Source organism: Bombina bombina, chromosome 2 (assembly GCF_027579735.1).
Source record: "Bombina bombina isolate aBomBom1 chromosome 2, aBomBom1.pri, whole genome shotgun sequence".
NCBI classification, from domain to species: domain Eukaryota; kingdom Metazoa; phylum Chordata; class Amphibia; order Anura; family Bombinatoridae; genus Bombina; species Bombina bombina.
The window spans coordinates 437,407,415-437,422,978 of NC_069500.1; the positions used below are offsets into that span (position 1 = coordinate 437,407,415).

The 15,564-nt window shown below is 42.3% G+C and overlaps 1 protein-coding gene across 1 annotated transcript in view; it reads left to right on the forward strand.

The window, feature by feature from the left end:
- Positions 1-15,564, forward strand: part of CIT (citron rho-interacting serine/threonine kinase) — an 839,833-nt gene that overhangs the window by 456,078 nt on the left and 368,191 nt on the right. The window contains exons 23-24 of the mRNA XM_053702064.1: positions 6,494-6,668; positions 6,772-6,969. Coding sequence (XP_053558039.1) covers positions 6,494-6,668; positions 6,772-6,969 — 373 coding nt within the window. The remainder of the gene's footprint in view (positions 1-6,493; positions 6,669-6,771; positions 6,970-15,564) is intronic.

Consider the following 15,564-nt stretch of genomic DNA (forward strand, 5'->3'; position numbering starts at 1 on the left):
ATTCCGGATTCGCCATCCAAGCGCGTAGGGCGCTATGGCTTAAATCCTGGTCAGCTGACGTGACTTAGAAGTCTAAATTACTCAACATTCCTTTCAAGGGGCAGACCTTATTCCGGCCTGGTTTGAAGGAAATTATTGCTGACATCACTGGAGGTAAGGGTCACACCCTTCCTCAGGACAGGGCCAAAGCAAAGGCCAAACAGCCTAATCTTCGTGCCTTTCGAAATTTCAAGGCAGGTGCAGCATCAACTTCCTCCGCTTCAAAACAAGAGGGAACTTTTGCTCAATCTAAGCAGGCCTGGAAACCTAACCAGTCCTGGAACAAAGGCAAGCAGGCCAGAAAGCCTGCTGCTGCCTCTAAGACAGCATGAAGGAACGGCCCCCTATCCGGCGACGGATCTAGTAGGGGGCAGACTTTCTCTCTTCGCCCAGGAGTGGGCAAGAGATGTTCAGGATCCCTGGGCGTTGGAGATCATATGTCAGGGATATCTTCTGGACTTCAAAGCTTCCCCTCCACAAGAGTGATTTCATCTTTCAAGGCTATCTGCAAATCAGATAAAGAAAGAGGCATTCCTACGCTGTGTGCAAGACCTCCTAGTTATGGGAGTGATCCATCCAGTTCCGCGGACGGAACAAGGACAGGGTTTTTATTCAAATCTGTTTGTGGTTCCCAAAAAAGAGGGAACCTTCAGACCAATTTTGGATCTAAAGTTCTTAAACAAATTCCTCAGAGTTTCATCTTTCAAAATGGAAACTATTCGGACCATCCTACCCATGATCCAAGAAGGTCAGTACATGACCACAGTGGACTTAAAGGATGCCTACCTTCACATACCGATTCACAAAGATCATCATCGGTTTCTAAGGTTTGCCTTTCTAGACAGGCATTACCAATTTGTAGCTCTTCCCTTCGGGTTGGCTACAGCCCCGAGAATCTTTACAAAGGTTCTGGGCTCACTTCTGGCAGTTCTAAGACCGCGAGGCATAGCGGTGGCTCCGTATCTAGACGACATCCTGATACAGGCGTCAAGCTTTCAAGTTGCCAAGTCTCATACAGAGATAGTTCTGGCATTTCTGAGGTCGCACGGGTGGAAAGTGAACGAGGAAAAAAGTTCTCTATCCCCTCTCACAAGAGTCTCCTTCTTAGGGACTCTTATAGATTCTGTAGAAATGAAAATGTACCTGACGGAGTCCAGGTTATCAAAGCTTCTAAATGCTTGCCGTGTTCTTCACTCCATTCCGCGCCCTTCGGTAGCTCAGTGTATGGAGGTAATCAGCTTAATGGTAGCGGCAATGGACATAGTGCCATTTGCGCGCCTTCATCTCAGACCGCTGCAATTATGCATGCTGAGTCAGTGGAATGGGGATTACACAGATTTGTCCCCTCTGCTAAATCTGGATCAAGAGACCAGAGATTCTCTTCTCTGGTGGTTGTCTCGGGTACACCTGTCCAAGGGTATGACCTTTCGCAGGCCAGATAGGACAATTGTAACAACAGATGAAGCCTTCTAGGTTGGGGTGCAGTCTGGAACTCCCTGAAGGCACAGGGATCGTGGACTCAGGAGGAGAAACTCCTTCCAATAAATATTCTGGAGTTAAGAGCGATATTCAATGCTCTTCTGGCTTGGCCTCAGTTAGCAACACTGAGATTACATCAACCATCAAGGGGGAACCAGGAGTTCCCTAGCGATGTTAGAAGTCTCAAAAATAATTCGCTGGGCAGAGTACCACTCTTGCCACCTGTCAGCAATCCATATCCCAGGCGTGGAGAACTGGGAGGCGGATTTTCTAAGTCGTCAGACTTTCCATCCGGGGGAGTGGGAACTCCATCCGGAGGTGTTTGCTCAATTGATTCATCGTTGGGGCAAACCAGAGTTGGATCTCATGGCGTCTCGCCAGAACGCCAAGCTTCCTTGTTACGGATCCAGGTCCAGGGACCTAGAAGCGACGCTGATAGATGCTCTAGCAGCGACTTGGTTCATCAACCTGGCTTATGTGTTTCCACCGTTTCCTCTGCTCCCTCGATTGATTGCCAAAATCAAACAAGAGAGAGCATCGGTGATTCTGATAGCGCCTGCGTGGCCACGCAGGACTTGGTATGCAGACCGAGTGGACATGTCATACTTTCCACCATGGACTCTGCCTCTAAGACAGGACCTTCTGATACAAGGTCCTTTCAATCATCCAAATCTAATTTCTCTGAGACTGACTGCATGGAGATTGAACGCTTGATTCTATCAAAGCGTGGCTTCTCCGAGTCAGTCATTGATACTTTAATACAGGCACGAAAGCCTGTTACCAGGAAAATCTACCACAAGATATGGAGTAAATATCTTTATTGGTGTGAATTCATGAATTACTCATGGAGTAAGGATAGGATTCCTAGAATATTGTCCTTTCTCCAAGAGGGCTTGGACAAAGGATTATCAGCTAGTTCCTTAAAGGGACAGATTTCTGCTCCGTCTATTCTTTTGCACAAGCGTCTGGCAGAGGTTCCAGACGTCCAGGCATTTTGCCAGGCTTTGGTTAGAATTAAGCCTGTGTTTAAACCTGTTGCTCCCCCGTGGAGCTTAAACTTGGTTCTTAAGGTTCTTCAAGGAGTTCCGTTTGAACCCCTTCATTCCATTGATATTAAACTTTTATCTTGGAAAGTTCTGTTTTTGATGGCTATTTCCTCGGCTCGGAGAGTCTCTGAGCTATCTGCCTTACAATGTGATTCTCCTTATCTGATTTTTCATGCAGATAAGGTAGTTCTGCGTACCAAACCTGGGTTTTTACCTAAGGTGGTTTCTAACAAGAATATCAATCAAGAGATTGTTGTTCCATCATTGTGTCCTAATCCTTCTTCAAAGAAGGAACGTCTTTTACATAATCTGGACGTAGTCCGTACCTTGAAGTTTTATTTACAAGCTACTAAGGATTTTCGTCAAACATCTTCCCTGTTTGTTGTTTACTCTGGACAGAGGAGAGGTCAAAAAGCTTCGGCAACCTCTCTTTCCTTTTGGCTTCGGAGCGTAATACGCCTAGCCTATGAGACTGCTGGACAGCAGCCCCCTGAAAGGATTACAGCTCATTCTACTAGAGCTGTGGCTTCCACCTGGGCCTTTAAAAATGAGGCCTCTGTTGAACAGATTTGCAAGGCCACGACTTGGTCTTCGCTTCACAACTTTTCCAAATTTTACAAATTTGATACTTTTGCTTCTTCGGAGGCTGTTTTTGGGAGAAAGGTTCTTCAGGCAGTGGTTCCGCTTAATCCTGCCTTGTCCCTCCCATCATCCGTGTACTTTAGCTTTGGTATTGGTATCCCACAAGTAATGGATGATCCGTGGACTGGATACACTTAACAAGAGAAAACATAATTTATGCTTACCTGATAAATTTATTTCTCTTGTAGTGTATCCAGTCCACGGCCCGCCCTGTCCTTTTAAGGCAGGTCTAAATTTTAATTAAACTACAGTCACCACTGCACCCTATGGTTTCTCCTTTCTCTGTTTGTTTTCGGTCGAATGACTGGATATGACAGCTGGGGGAGGAGCTATATAGCAGCTCTGCTGTGGGTGATCCTCTTGCAACTTCCTGTTGGGAAGGAGAATATCCCACAAGTAATGGATGATCCGTGGACTGGATACACTACAAGAGAAATAAATTTATCAGGTAAGCATAAATTATGTTTTTCCATGTCTGGGTTGCTCATGTTGCAGCAACATGACAAAAGGTTCTGTTTTTTATCATCCTCATACTGGGAAAAAAAATATGACATTAAGGGTTACTACACTTGTCTTACCACTTTCATTATCTATATGGTTATATGTCCTTGTGGGAGGGGTTTATATATGTGAGTCTACCCGTAGTGCCAGGGATCGTATAATTGAGCATAAAAGCAATATACATACTAATAATTTGAAAGCCCCCCTTGCATATCACTTTTTGACAGCTGGCCATTCAATTTGCCAGCTCAAATTTCAGATTATAGACCATATAGTTCTACCACGCAGAGGTGGTGATAGGGAATTAATGCTGAAGCAAAAAGAATCCTTTTGGATTTATGAATTGGGGACCCTTACCCCTAAAGGTATGAATAAAGATTTGGATCTGTCCATTTTTTTATAGATATACAAGGTATCTTTGCAAATGCATAAAGTTTATATATGTGGTTATTTGAAAGTCAAATGTTATTTTGTAAGCCTTAAGCAGAATATGAAATGTTGTCGTTTTGATTGTATTACTGTGTATAACTTGAATTGTGAATGGGTTAATTAACCTTTATCGCCACCTAGTAGTGTACAGGTATATAAAGGTGTGTAAAATGATTGTTTGTCATGGCATGAATAAGGGATAACTTCCCGATACGTCGCCTGTTTTTTTGTCTTCTTTAAATAAATAAATGTTTATTTATGCTGTCACCTTTTTGAGCTGTTTGGGGTGCCAGGATGGCACAAGGAAAGTGGTCCAGGGAAGAGTATTTCCTTACAATCAACATCTTAGAACTACAAGCAATTTACAATGCTCTGAAGGCATGGCCTTCTCTAAAGTCAGTCAGTTTAATCAGATTCCAGACCAACAACATTACCTTGGTGGCTTCCATCAACCATCAGGAGGGTACAAGTAGCTTCCTCGCAATGAGGGAGGTGTCTTGGATTCTGGAGTGGGCGGAATCCCACGACTGCTCGCACTTAACGATTCACATTCCAGGTGTGGACAACTGGGAAGTGGACTTTCTCAGCAGACAGTCCTTCTATCCGGGGGAATGGTCTCTTCACCCGAGGTATTTGCAGAGATTTGTCACAGATGGGGAACGCCAGAGATAGATCTCATGATTGATACTCTAATTCAGGCAAGGAAGCCAGTCACTTGTTGCATCTACCGTAGGTGTGGAGGACTTACATGTCCTGGTGTGAGAAGCATGGATATCCTTGGCATAAGGTGAAGGTATTGAGGATTCTGTCCTTTCTCCAAGATGGTTTGGAGAAGGGTCTTGCCACTAGTTCCTTAAAGGGGCAGATTTCGAGCACTATCAGTTTTGTTGCATAGGAGACTCGCTGAGCTCCCTGACATCCAATCTTTTGTTAAGGCTCTTTCTAGAATCAGGCCCGTCTTTAGACAGTCGGCTCTGCCTTGGAGCTTAAATTTAGTTAAGATTTTGCAGAGGGTTCCGTTTGAACCTATGCATTCCATTGACATTAAGATTCTGTCCTGGAAGGTTCTCTTCCTGTTGGCTATTGCATTGGCACGCAGAGTATCTGAACTTGCTGCCTTGCAATGTGATCCTCCTTATCTGATGTTTCATGCGGAAAAGGCTGTTCTTCACACTGGGTTGGGGTTTCTCCCCAAGGTGATGTCTAACCGTAACATCAATCAGGAAATAGTTGTTCCTTTTTTGTGTCCTCCTTCTTCAAAGAGGAGGTTACTTCATAACCTGGATATGGTTCATCCCTTAAAGTTCTATCTTCAGGCTTCAAAGGATTTCAAACAGTCAACATTGCTCTTTGTGGTGTATTCTGGGAAGCGCAATGGGCAAAGGGCCTCTGCTACTTCTTTGTCTTTTTGGTTAAGGAGATTGATTCGCTTGGTTTATGAGACAGCGGGACATAAGCCTCCTCAGAGGATCACGGCTCATTCAACTAGAGCTGTGGCTTCATCTTGGGCCTTCAAGAATGAGGCCTCTATGGGGCAAATTTGTAAGGCGGCTACCTGGTCCTCCTTTCACACTTTTACAAAGTTTTACAAATTTGACGTTTTTGGGAGAAAGTTTTTTGCAGGCTGTGGTACCCTCAGATTAGGGTCCACATTTTTACACTCCCGGTTTCATTCAGTGTCCTCTAGAGCATGTTCCCAATAGTAATGAATAAAGCCGTGGACTCTCCTCCCCTTTAGATGGAGAACATAAATCATGCTTACCTGATAATTTAATTTCCATCAAGGGGAGGAGAGTGCACGGCTTTATTCATTACTATTGGGAATTAAGAACCTGGCCACCAGGAGGAGGCAAAGACATCCCAGGCTTAAATACCTCCCCCACTTGAAGCCGTGGACTCTCCTCCCCTCGATGGAAATAAAATTATAAGGTAAGCATAATTTGTTATTATTAATAGTATTGCTTAACAGTCGTGATTCCCTCCCCCTAACATCCTGACAGTGGCTGTATTATTAACAGCATTGCTTAACAGTAGTGATTCCCTCACCCTAACATCCTGTCAGTAACTGTAGGTAGATCCATGAGTGCCATTTTTTAATTTATTAATCTACTTATCCTGCAGCACAAGGTGAGAGGTATTAAAAGGGTTGAGTGAGTATTCCATGATTATGTTTTTAGCATATATATATTATTAATCCATCTCACCATCTGAAGACAGTGAGATTGTAAAACTCACCCCTCCTTACTTTATGTCAAGTTACGTTAAGGTAAAATAATATCCCCTGCAAGGTTACAATAACACATCTATTATTCTATCCTAGCATACATTCTAGTTATATTTCATTTATTTTTTAACAGGAAAGCTCAAGAGGAGATGATTTCAGAACTGAGGCAGCAAAAGTTCTATCTGGAAACCCAGGCTGGGAAAACAGAGGCCCAAAATCAAAAGCTGGAAGAGCAACTAGAGAGAATAAATAACCAGGAGCACACTGACAAGAACCGCATGATTGAGTTAGAGACCAGACTGCGGGAGGTGAAGTATAAGTGGACTGTTCATTTCTAGCATGACATTACAGACTTTACCAACAAAGTATGTAAAATTCTATTCCTACTAACATTATTGTTTTTATCTGTAGATTAGTCTGGAGCATGAAGAACAAAAGCTGGAGCTGAAGAGGCAGTTAACCGAGCTGCAGCTCTCCCTGCAGGAGAGAGAATCCCAGATCTCCACTTTACAGTCAGCACGATCATCTTTAGAGAACCAATTACACCAAGCAAAAGCTGAGCTTGAGGATACAACTGCAGAGGCAGAGGAGGAAATTCAGGCTCTAAGGGTGAGAATTATCAAAAGTTTGTTGATAGATCTCAATACAAAACATTATATGTTATATAAACAGCGTATATTTAACTATTTCAAATGAGGTGTGTGTTAGAAAGATCTTCTTTTCTCCAACATAGGTGTGTCCGGTCCACGGCGTCATCCTTACTTGTGGGATATTCTCTTCCCCAACAGGAAATGGCAAAGAGCCCAGCAAAGCTGGTCACATGATCCCTCCTAGGCTCCGCCTACCCCAGTCATTCTCTTTGCCGTTGTACAGGCAACATCTCCACGGAGATGGCTTAGAGTTTTTTAGTGTTTAACTGTAGTTTTTCATTATTCAATCAAGAGTTTGTTATTTTCAAATAGTGCTGGTACGTACTATTTACTCAGAAACAGAAAAGAGATGAAGAATTCTGTTTGTATGAGGAAAATGATTTTAGCAACCGTAACTAAAATCCATGGCTGTTCCACACAGGACTGTTGAGAGCAATTAACTTCAGTTGGGGGAACAGTTTGCAGTCCCTTGCTGCTTGAGGTATGACACATTCTAACAAGACGATGTAATGCTGGAAGCTGTCATTTTCCCTATGGGATTCGGTAAGCCATGTTTATTACGATTGTAAATAAGGGCTTCACAAGGGCTTATTTAAACTGTAGACTTTTTCTGGGCTAAATCGATTGATTATTAACACATATTTAGCCTTGAGGAATCATTTTATCTGGGTATTTTGATATAATAATATCGGCAGGCACTGTTTTAGACACCTTATTCTTTAGGGGCTTTCCCAAAGCATAGGCAGAGTCTCATTTTCGCGCCGGTGTTGCGCACTTGTTTTTGAGAGGCATGGCATGCAGTCGCATGTGAGAGGAGCTCTGATACTTATAAAAGACTTCTGAAGGCGTCATTTGGTATCGTATTCCCCTTTGGGTTTGGTTGGGTCTCAGCAAAGCAGATACCAGGGACTGTAAAGGGGTTTAAAGCTTAAAACGGCTCCGGTTCCGTTATTTTAAGGGTTAAAGCTTCCAAAATTGGTGTGCAATATTTTCAAGGCTTTAAGACGCTGTGGTGAAAATTTGGTGAATTTTGAACAATTCCTTCATGTTTTTTCGCAATTGCAGTAATAAAGTGTGTTCAGTTTAAAATTTAAAGTGACAGTAACGGTTTTATTTTAAAACGTTTTTTGTACTTTCTGATCAAGTTTATGCCTGTTTAACATGTCTGAACTACCAGATAGACTGTGTTCTGAATGTGGGGAAGCCAGAATTCCTATTCATTTAAATAAATGTGATTTATGTGATAATGACAATGATGCCCAAGATGATTCCTCAAGTGAGGGGAGTAAGCATGGTACTGCATCATTCCCTCCTTCGTCTACACGAGTCTTGCCCACTCAGGAGGCCCCTAGTACATCTAGCGCGCCAATACTCCTTACTATGCAACAATTAACGGCTGTAATGGATAATTCTGTCAAAAACATTTTAGCCAAAATGAACCCTTGTCAGCGTAAGCGTGGCTGCTCTGTTTTAGTTACTGAAGAGCATGACGACGCTGATATTAATATCTCTGAAGGGCCCCTAACCCAATCTGAGGGGGCCAGGGAGGTTTTGTCTGAGGGAGAAATTACTGATTTAGGGAACATTTCTCAGCAGGCTGAATCTGATGTGATTACATTTAAATTTAAATTGGAACATCTCCGCATTTTGCTTAAGGAGGTATTATCCACTCTGGATGATTGTGAAAATTTAGTCATCCCAGAGAAACTATGTAAAATGGACAAGTTCCTAGAGGTGCCGGGGCTCCCAGAAGCTTTTCCTATACCCAAGCGGGTGGCGGACATTGTTAATAAAGAATGGGAAAGGCCCGGTATTCCTTTCGTCCCTCCCCCCATATTTAAAAAATTGTTTCCTATGGTCGACCCCAGAAAGGACTTATGGCAGTCAGTCCCCAAGGTCGAGGGAGCGGTTTCTACTTTAAACAAACGCACCACTATTCCCATAGAGGATAGTTGTGCTTTCAAAGATCCTATGGATAAAAAATTAGAAGGTTTGCTTAAAAAGATGTTTGTTCAGCAGGGTTACCTTCTACAACCCATTTCATGCATTGTCCCTGTCACTACTGCCGCATATTTCTGGTTTGATGAACTGCTTAAGGTGCTCGATAGTGACTCTCCTCCTTATGAGGAGATTATGGACAGAATCAATGCTCTCAAATTGGCTAATTCTTTCACTCTAGACGCCTCTTTGCAATTGGCTAAGTTAGCGGCTAAGAACTCTGGGTTTGCTATTGTGGCGCGCAGAGCGCTTTGGTTGAAATCTTGGTCGGCTGATGCGTCTTCCAAGAACAAGCTACTAAACATTCCTTTCAAGGGGAAAACGTTGTTTGGTCCTGACTTGAAGGAGATTATCTCTGATATCACTGGGGGTAAGGGCCACGCCCTTCCTCAGGATCGGCCTTTCAAGGCAAAAAATAGACCTAATTTTCGTCCCTTTCGTAAAAACGGACCAGCCCAAGGTGCTACGTCCTCTAAGCAAGAGGGTAATACTTCTCAGGCCAAGCCAGCTTGGAGACCAATGCAAGGCTGGAACAAGGGAAAGCAGGCCAAAAAACCTGCCACTGCTACCAAGACAGCATGAAATATTGGCCCCCGATCCGGGACCGGATCTGGTGGGGGGCAGACTCTCTCTCTTCGCTCAGGCTTGGGCAAGAGATGTTCTGGATCCTTGGGCGCTAGAAATAGTCTCCCAGGGTTATCTTCTGGAATTCAAGGGACTTCCCCCAAGGGGGAGGTTCCACAGGTCGCAGTTGTCTTCAGACCACTTAAAAAGACAGGCGTTCTTACATTGTGTAGAAGACCTGTTAAAAATGGGAGTGATTCATCCTGTTCCGTTAAGAGAACAAGGGATGGGGTTCTACTCCAATCTGTTCATAGTTCCCAAAAAAGAGGGAACGTTCAGACCAATCCTAGATCTCAAGATCTTAAACAAATTTCTCAAGGTCCCATCGTTCAAGATGGAAACCATTCGAACTATCCTCCCTTCCATCCAGGAAGGTCAATTCATGACCACGGTGGATTTAAAGGATGCGTATCTACATATTCCTATCCACAAGGAACATCATCGGTTCCTAAGGTTTGCATTCCTGGACAAACATTACCAGTTCGTGGCGCTTCCTTTCGGATTAGCCACTGCTCCAAGGATTTTCACAAAGGTACTAGGGTCCCTTCTAGCGGTGCTAAGACCAAGGGGCATTGCAGTAGTACCTTACCTGGACGACATTCTGATTCAAGCGTCGTCCCTTCCTCAAGCAAAGGCTCACACGGACATTGTCCTGGCCTTTCTCAGATCTCACGGCTGGAAAGTGAACGTGGAAAAGAGTTCTCTATCCCCGTCAACAAGGGTTCCCTTCTTGGGAACAATTATAGACTCCTTAGAAATGAGGATCTTTCTAACAGAGGCCAGAAAAACAAAGCTTCTGGACTCTTGTCGGATACTTCATTCCGTTCCTCTTCCTTCCATAGCTCAGTGCATGGAAGTGATCGGGTTGATGGTGGCGGCGATGGACATAGTTCCTTTTGCGCGCATTCATCTAAGACCATTACAACTGTGCATGCTCAGTCAGTGGAATGGGGACTATACAGACTTGTCTCCGAAGATACAAGTAAATCAGAGAACCAGAGACTCACTCCGTTGGTGGCTGTCCCTGGACAATCTGTCTCAAGGGATGATGTTCCACAGACCAGAGTGGGTCATTGTCACGACCGACGCCAGTCTGATAGGCTGGGGCGCGGTCTGGGGATCCCTGAAAGCTCAGGGTCTTTGGTCTCGGGAAGAATCTCTTCTACCGATAAATATTCTGGAACTGAGAGCGATATTCAATGCTCTCCAGGCCTGGCCCCAGCTTGCGAGGACCAGGTTCATACGGTTTCAATCAGACAACATGACGACTGTTGCGTACATCAACCATCAGGGGGGAACAAGGAGTTCCCTAGCGATGGAAGAAGTAACCAAAATTATTCTTTGGGCGGAGTCTCACTCCTGCCACCTGTCTGCTATCCACATCCCAGGAGTGGAAAATTGGGAAGCGGATTTTCTGAGTCGGCAGACATTGCATCCGGGGGAGTGGGAACTCCATCCGGAAATCTTTACCCAAGTCACTCACCTGTGGGGCATTCCAGACATGGATCTGATGGCCTCTCGTCAGAACTTCAAAGTTCCTTGCTACGGGGCCAGATCCAGGGATCCCAAGGCGGCTCTAGTGGATGCACTAGTAGCACCTTGGACCTTCAAACTAGCTTATGTGTTCCCGCCATTTCCTCTCATCCCCAGGCTGATAGCCAGGATCAAGCAGGAGAGGGCGTCGGTGATCTTGATAGCTCCTGCGTGGCCACGCAGGACTTGGTATGCAGATCTGGTGAATATGTCATCGGCTCCACCTTGGAAGCTACCTTTGAGACGAGACCTTCTTGTTCAGGGTCCGTTCGAACATCCGAATCTGGTTTCACTCCAGCTGACTGCTTGGAGATTGAACGCTTGATTTTATCGAAGCGAGGATTCTCAGATTCTGTTATCGATACTCTTGTTCAGGCCAGAAAGCCTGTGACTAGAAAGATTTACCACAAAATTTGGAAAAAATATATCTGTTGGTGTGAATCTAAAGGATTCCCTTGGGACAAGGTTAAGATTCCTAGGATTCTATCCTTCCTTCAAGAAGGATTGGAAAAAGGATTATCTGCAAGTTCCCTGAAGGGACAGATTTCTGCCTTGTCGGTATTACTTCACAAAAAGCTGGCAGCTGTGCCAGATGTTCAAGCCTTTGTTCAGGCTCTGGTTAGAATCAAGCCTGTTTACAAACCTTTGACTCCTCCTTGGAGTCTCAATTTAGTTCTTTCAGTTCTTCAGGGGGTTCCGTTTGAACCCTTACATTCCGTTGATATTAAGTTATTATCTTGGAAAGTTTTGTTTTTAGTTGCGATTTCTTCTGCTAGAAGAGTCTCAGAATTATCTGCTCTGCAGTGTTCTCCTCCTTATCTGGTGTTCCATGCAGATAAGGTGGTTTTACGTACTAAACCTGGTTTTCTTCCAAAAGTTGTTTCTAACAAAAACATTAACCAGGAGATTATCGTACCTTCTCTGTGTCCAAAACCAGTTTCAAAGAAGGAACGTTTGTTGCACAATTTGGATGTTGTTCGCGCTCTAAAATTCTATTTAGATGCTACAAAGGATTTTAGACAAACATCTTCCTTGTTTGTTGTTTATTCAGGTAAAAGGAGAGGTCAAAAAGCAACTTCTACCTCTCTCTCTTTTTGGATTAAAAGCATCATCAGATTGGCTTACGAGACTGCCGGACGGCAGCCTCCCGAAAGAATCACAGCTCATTCCACTAGGGCTGTGGCTTCCACATGGGCCTTCAAGAACGAGGCTTCTGTTGATCAGATATGTAGGGCAGCGACTTGGTCTTCACTGCACACTTTTACCAAATTTTACAAGTTTGATACTTTTGCTTCTTCTGAGGCTATTTTTGGGAGAAAGGTTTTGCAAGCCGTGGTGCCTTCCATTTAGGTGACCTGAATTGCTCCCTCCCTTCATCCGTGTCCTAAAGCTTTGGTATTGGTTCCCACAAGTAAGGATGACGCCGTGGACCGGACACACCTATGTTGGAGAAAACAGAATTTATGTTTACCTGATAAATTTCTTTCTCCAACGGTGTGTCCGGTCCACGGCCCGCCCTGGTTTTTTTAATCAGGTCTGATATTTTATTTTCTTTAACTACAGTCACCACGGTACCATATGGTTTCTCCTATGCAAATATTCCTCCTTAACGTCGGTCGAATGACTGGGGTAGGCGGAGCCTAGGAGGGATCATGTGACCAGCTTTGCTGGGCTCTTTGCCATTTCCTGTTGGGGAAGAGAATATCCCACAAGTAAGGATGACGCCGTGGACCGGACACACCGTTGGAGAAAGAAATTTATCAGGTAAACATAAATTCTGTTTTTTTTTTTTTGCACTTTAAGTTTTTTTTTGGGGGGGGGGGGCTGGCTACTTCTTGGCTTTTACAAGGATGGAGTAGAGAGAGAAATTTGAGATGAGAAACAAGTTTATGAGAGGAACGTGTGAGTAAAGAAAAGATAACAATATTAGAATTGGTGCAAGGTTATTGTTTGGGGAGGGCTTCTGCGATTTGGTGTAAGGGAGAAGAGTCAATAAAGTGAAGCAAAAATAACTATTTAACCATGACTTATAAGGGAACATCAAAATACTATTTGCCAGGTTCGATTTGTTACGGAAATTCATGTATCATAAAGTGAGCCTGCTCAAATGAAAAAAATATTTTAAAAAAAGTACAATAAAGACAGACCACAATGAAAATATTAGCAAAAAATAAAAATTAATCTTAATTACACACAATGCACAAATTAAATTAAGTGCATTCACCAAACCACAATAGAAATTCCATTTTAGGTCAAATATCGTTTTATTCAGAAGACTTCATAGATGGCTTGGTTTCTCACGTTACAATGATAATTACTCCTTAAGAAAGTTACAAATACATTATTTTGAGTTTCAGTAGCTCTAAGTAAACAGCATTTTAAATAATCCCTCTGTATCTCTGGATAGCATTCCTCAATTTATTTAAAACAGCCTAAAATAAGTTAAAATATGGAGAGCATATAACCACATATCTAGGATTCAATACCGGTAATGTCCAAAAGAACTTCGCCCACTATAGGGATATATACCCCAGAGTCATTAGCAGCAGTCATGTGTGTACTATGAAAGTCAACTTATTATACTTGATCATCGCTTCCTCTTGGCACTTCTCCTATGCAACGCTCCAACGTACGTTTCTCCTCTTAATTCAGCTTTTTCTAGGATACATTGTCTGAGATCCTCCACGGATTTTAAAGGCACATAACCCCAAATCTTTTCTTTCATGATTCAGATAGAACATTTAATTTTAAACAACTATCCAATGTAGTTCAATTTTGACATTTTCTGCATTATCTTGTTATCCTTTGTTGAAAAGCAATAAGGTAAGTTCTGGAGTGTGCATGTGTCTGCAGCACTATATTGCAGCAGTTTTGTAACAATGTTATACATTAGCAAGAACACTAGATGGCAGCACTATTTCCTGTAGTGTCCCAGACATGTGCACGCTACCTATCTCGATATCTCCAACAACAAAAAATAACATGAGAACAAAGTAGATTTGATAATAGAAGTAAAGTGAAAACTTTTTTAAAACTGTATTCTCTATCTGAATCATGAAAGAAAAAATTGGGGTTTAAAGTCCACTGTCCTTTCTGATTTCATAGAATCCTTAACCCTTTGTGGGACAGAGTTCTTTGTTCACATATCCACTTGTAACATGAAAATAAGTCAATTTCAATTAAAGGGTATACAGACATCACAAATATTACAATTTACTCCTTTTAAAGTGAAAAGATATATTTTTTAATGGGTTCCTTAATGTATTAAACTGATATTTCTAATTTAAAATTAAGATTAAAAAATAGGATGCTTTATAATTTAAAATGGTCCTTTCTCTGAAAATATTTAAATCTGCTCTTTCCATAAAGAGTAGTATTAAATAATAAAATTCTTCTTTTTATTGAAAAATCTTTTTATTATATAAAATATTAATGGAAAATATTTATCCTACTTCAGAAGCAAACTTTGTCCATTTCTTATACCATTCATTCATTTTGAAACTCATTCAATATATTGTAATTTTGTGATCAATATCTCATTTGTAACTTCGCTAAATCATTGATTTCTCTCTTCAAATCTACAAGATATTATTATAAAATGATGAATAAAAAATAAGTAAATTAGCAATAAATATCTCCTATGAATTCTTATTATTTTAATCTAGCAGATATACAAAAATTACTCCTTTTTCTTGTGTGTTATAATAAATTATGTAATTCAAAAATGTTATTTAACCCTCCTGGGATTAAGGTACCTAATAAAAAATCCATTTAATTTCTGACTGTCCTAACATGTTATTAATATTTCCTCACCTTCAATGGACTTTCCTTATAGCCATACATTTAGTAATATGCTTAAGATCTGAATGTTTGTTCAAAATGGTGCTAAACTTTTTTTCGTAAGGTAATGAGTCCATAATTCCTGTTGGGAATTCATAACGTGAGCACCAGGAGGAGGCAAAGACACCGTAAACCAAGAGCTTTATTATCCCTCCCACTTCGCCGAACCTCTCAGTCTTTTTTTACCTCTCCAGGAGCAGGTGGAGATTGAGGTGCACATGATTTTATTTTAAGAAGTAAGGGAATCTTTTATCCCGTGTTCCCCTCATAAGGTGAAATTTTAAAGAGAGGTGCATAGGAGAATACTGGGCTGTGCAATGTAATTCTCCTGCGGGAGTCATGGTCACAAGCCTGCCACAGGTGTCTCTGGGACTGGTCCTTCAGCCTCTCCATGTTTGGCCAGGTAGATGTACTCCCTCATTGTATTCTCTACTGTTTAGTGCAGTACTAGATGGGCTCTCTACTGTATCCTCAAGCATCATCTGGATAAGCACAGTGGAGTTGGTCACTTACACAGCCACAGCCATCAGTAGGTACATGTGTAGATGTACATCATAGC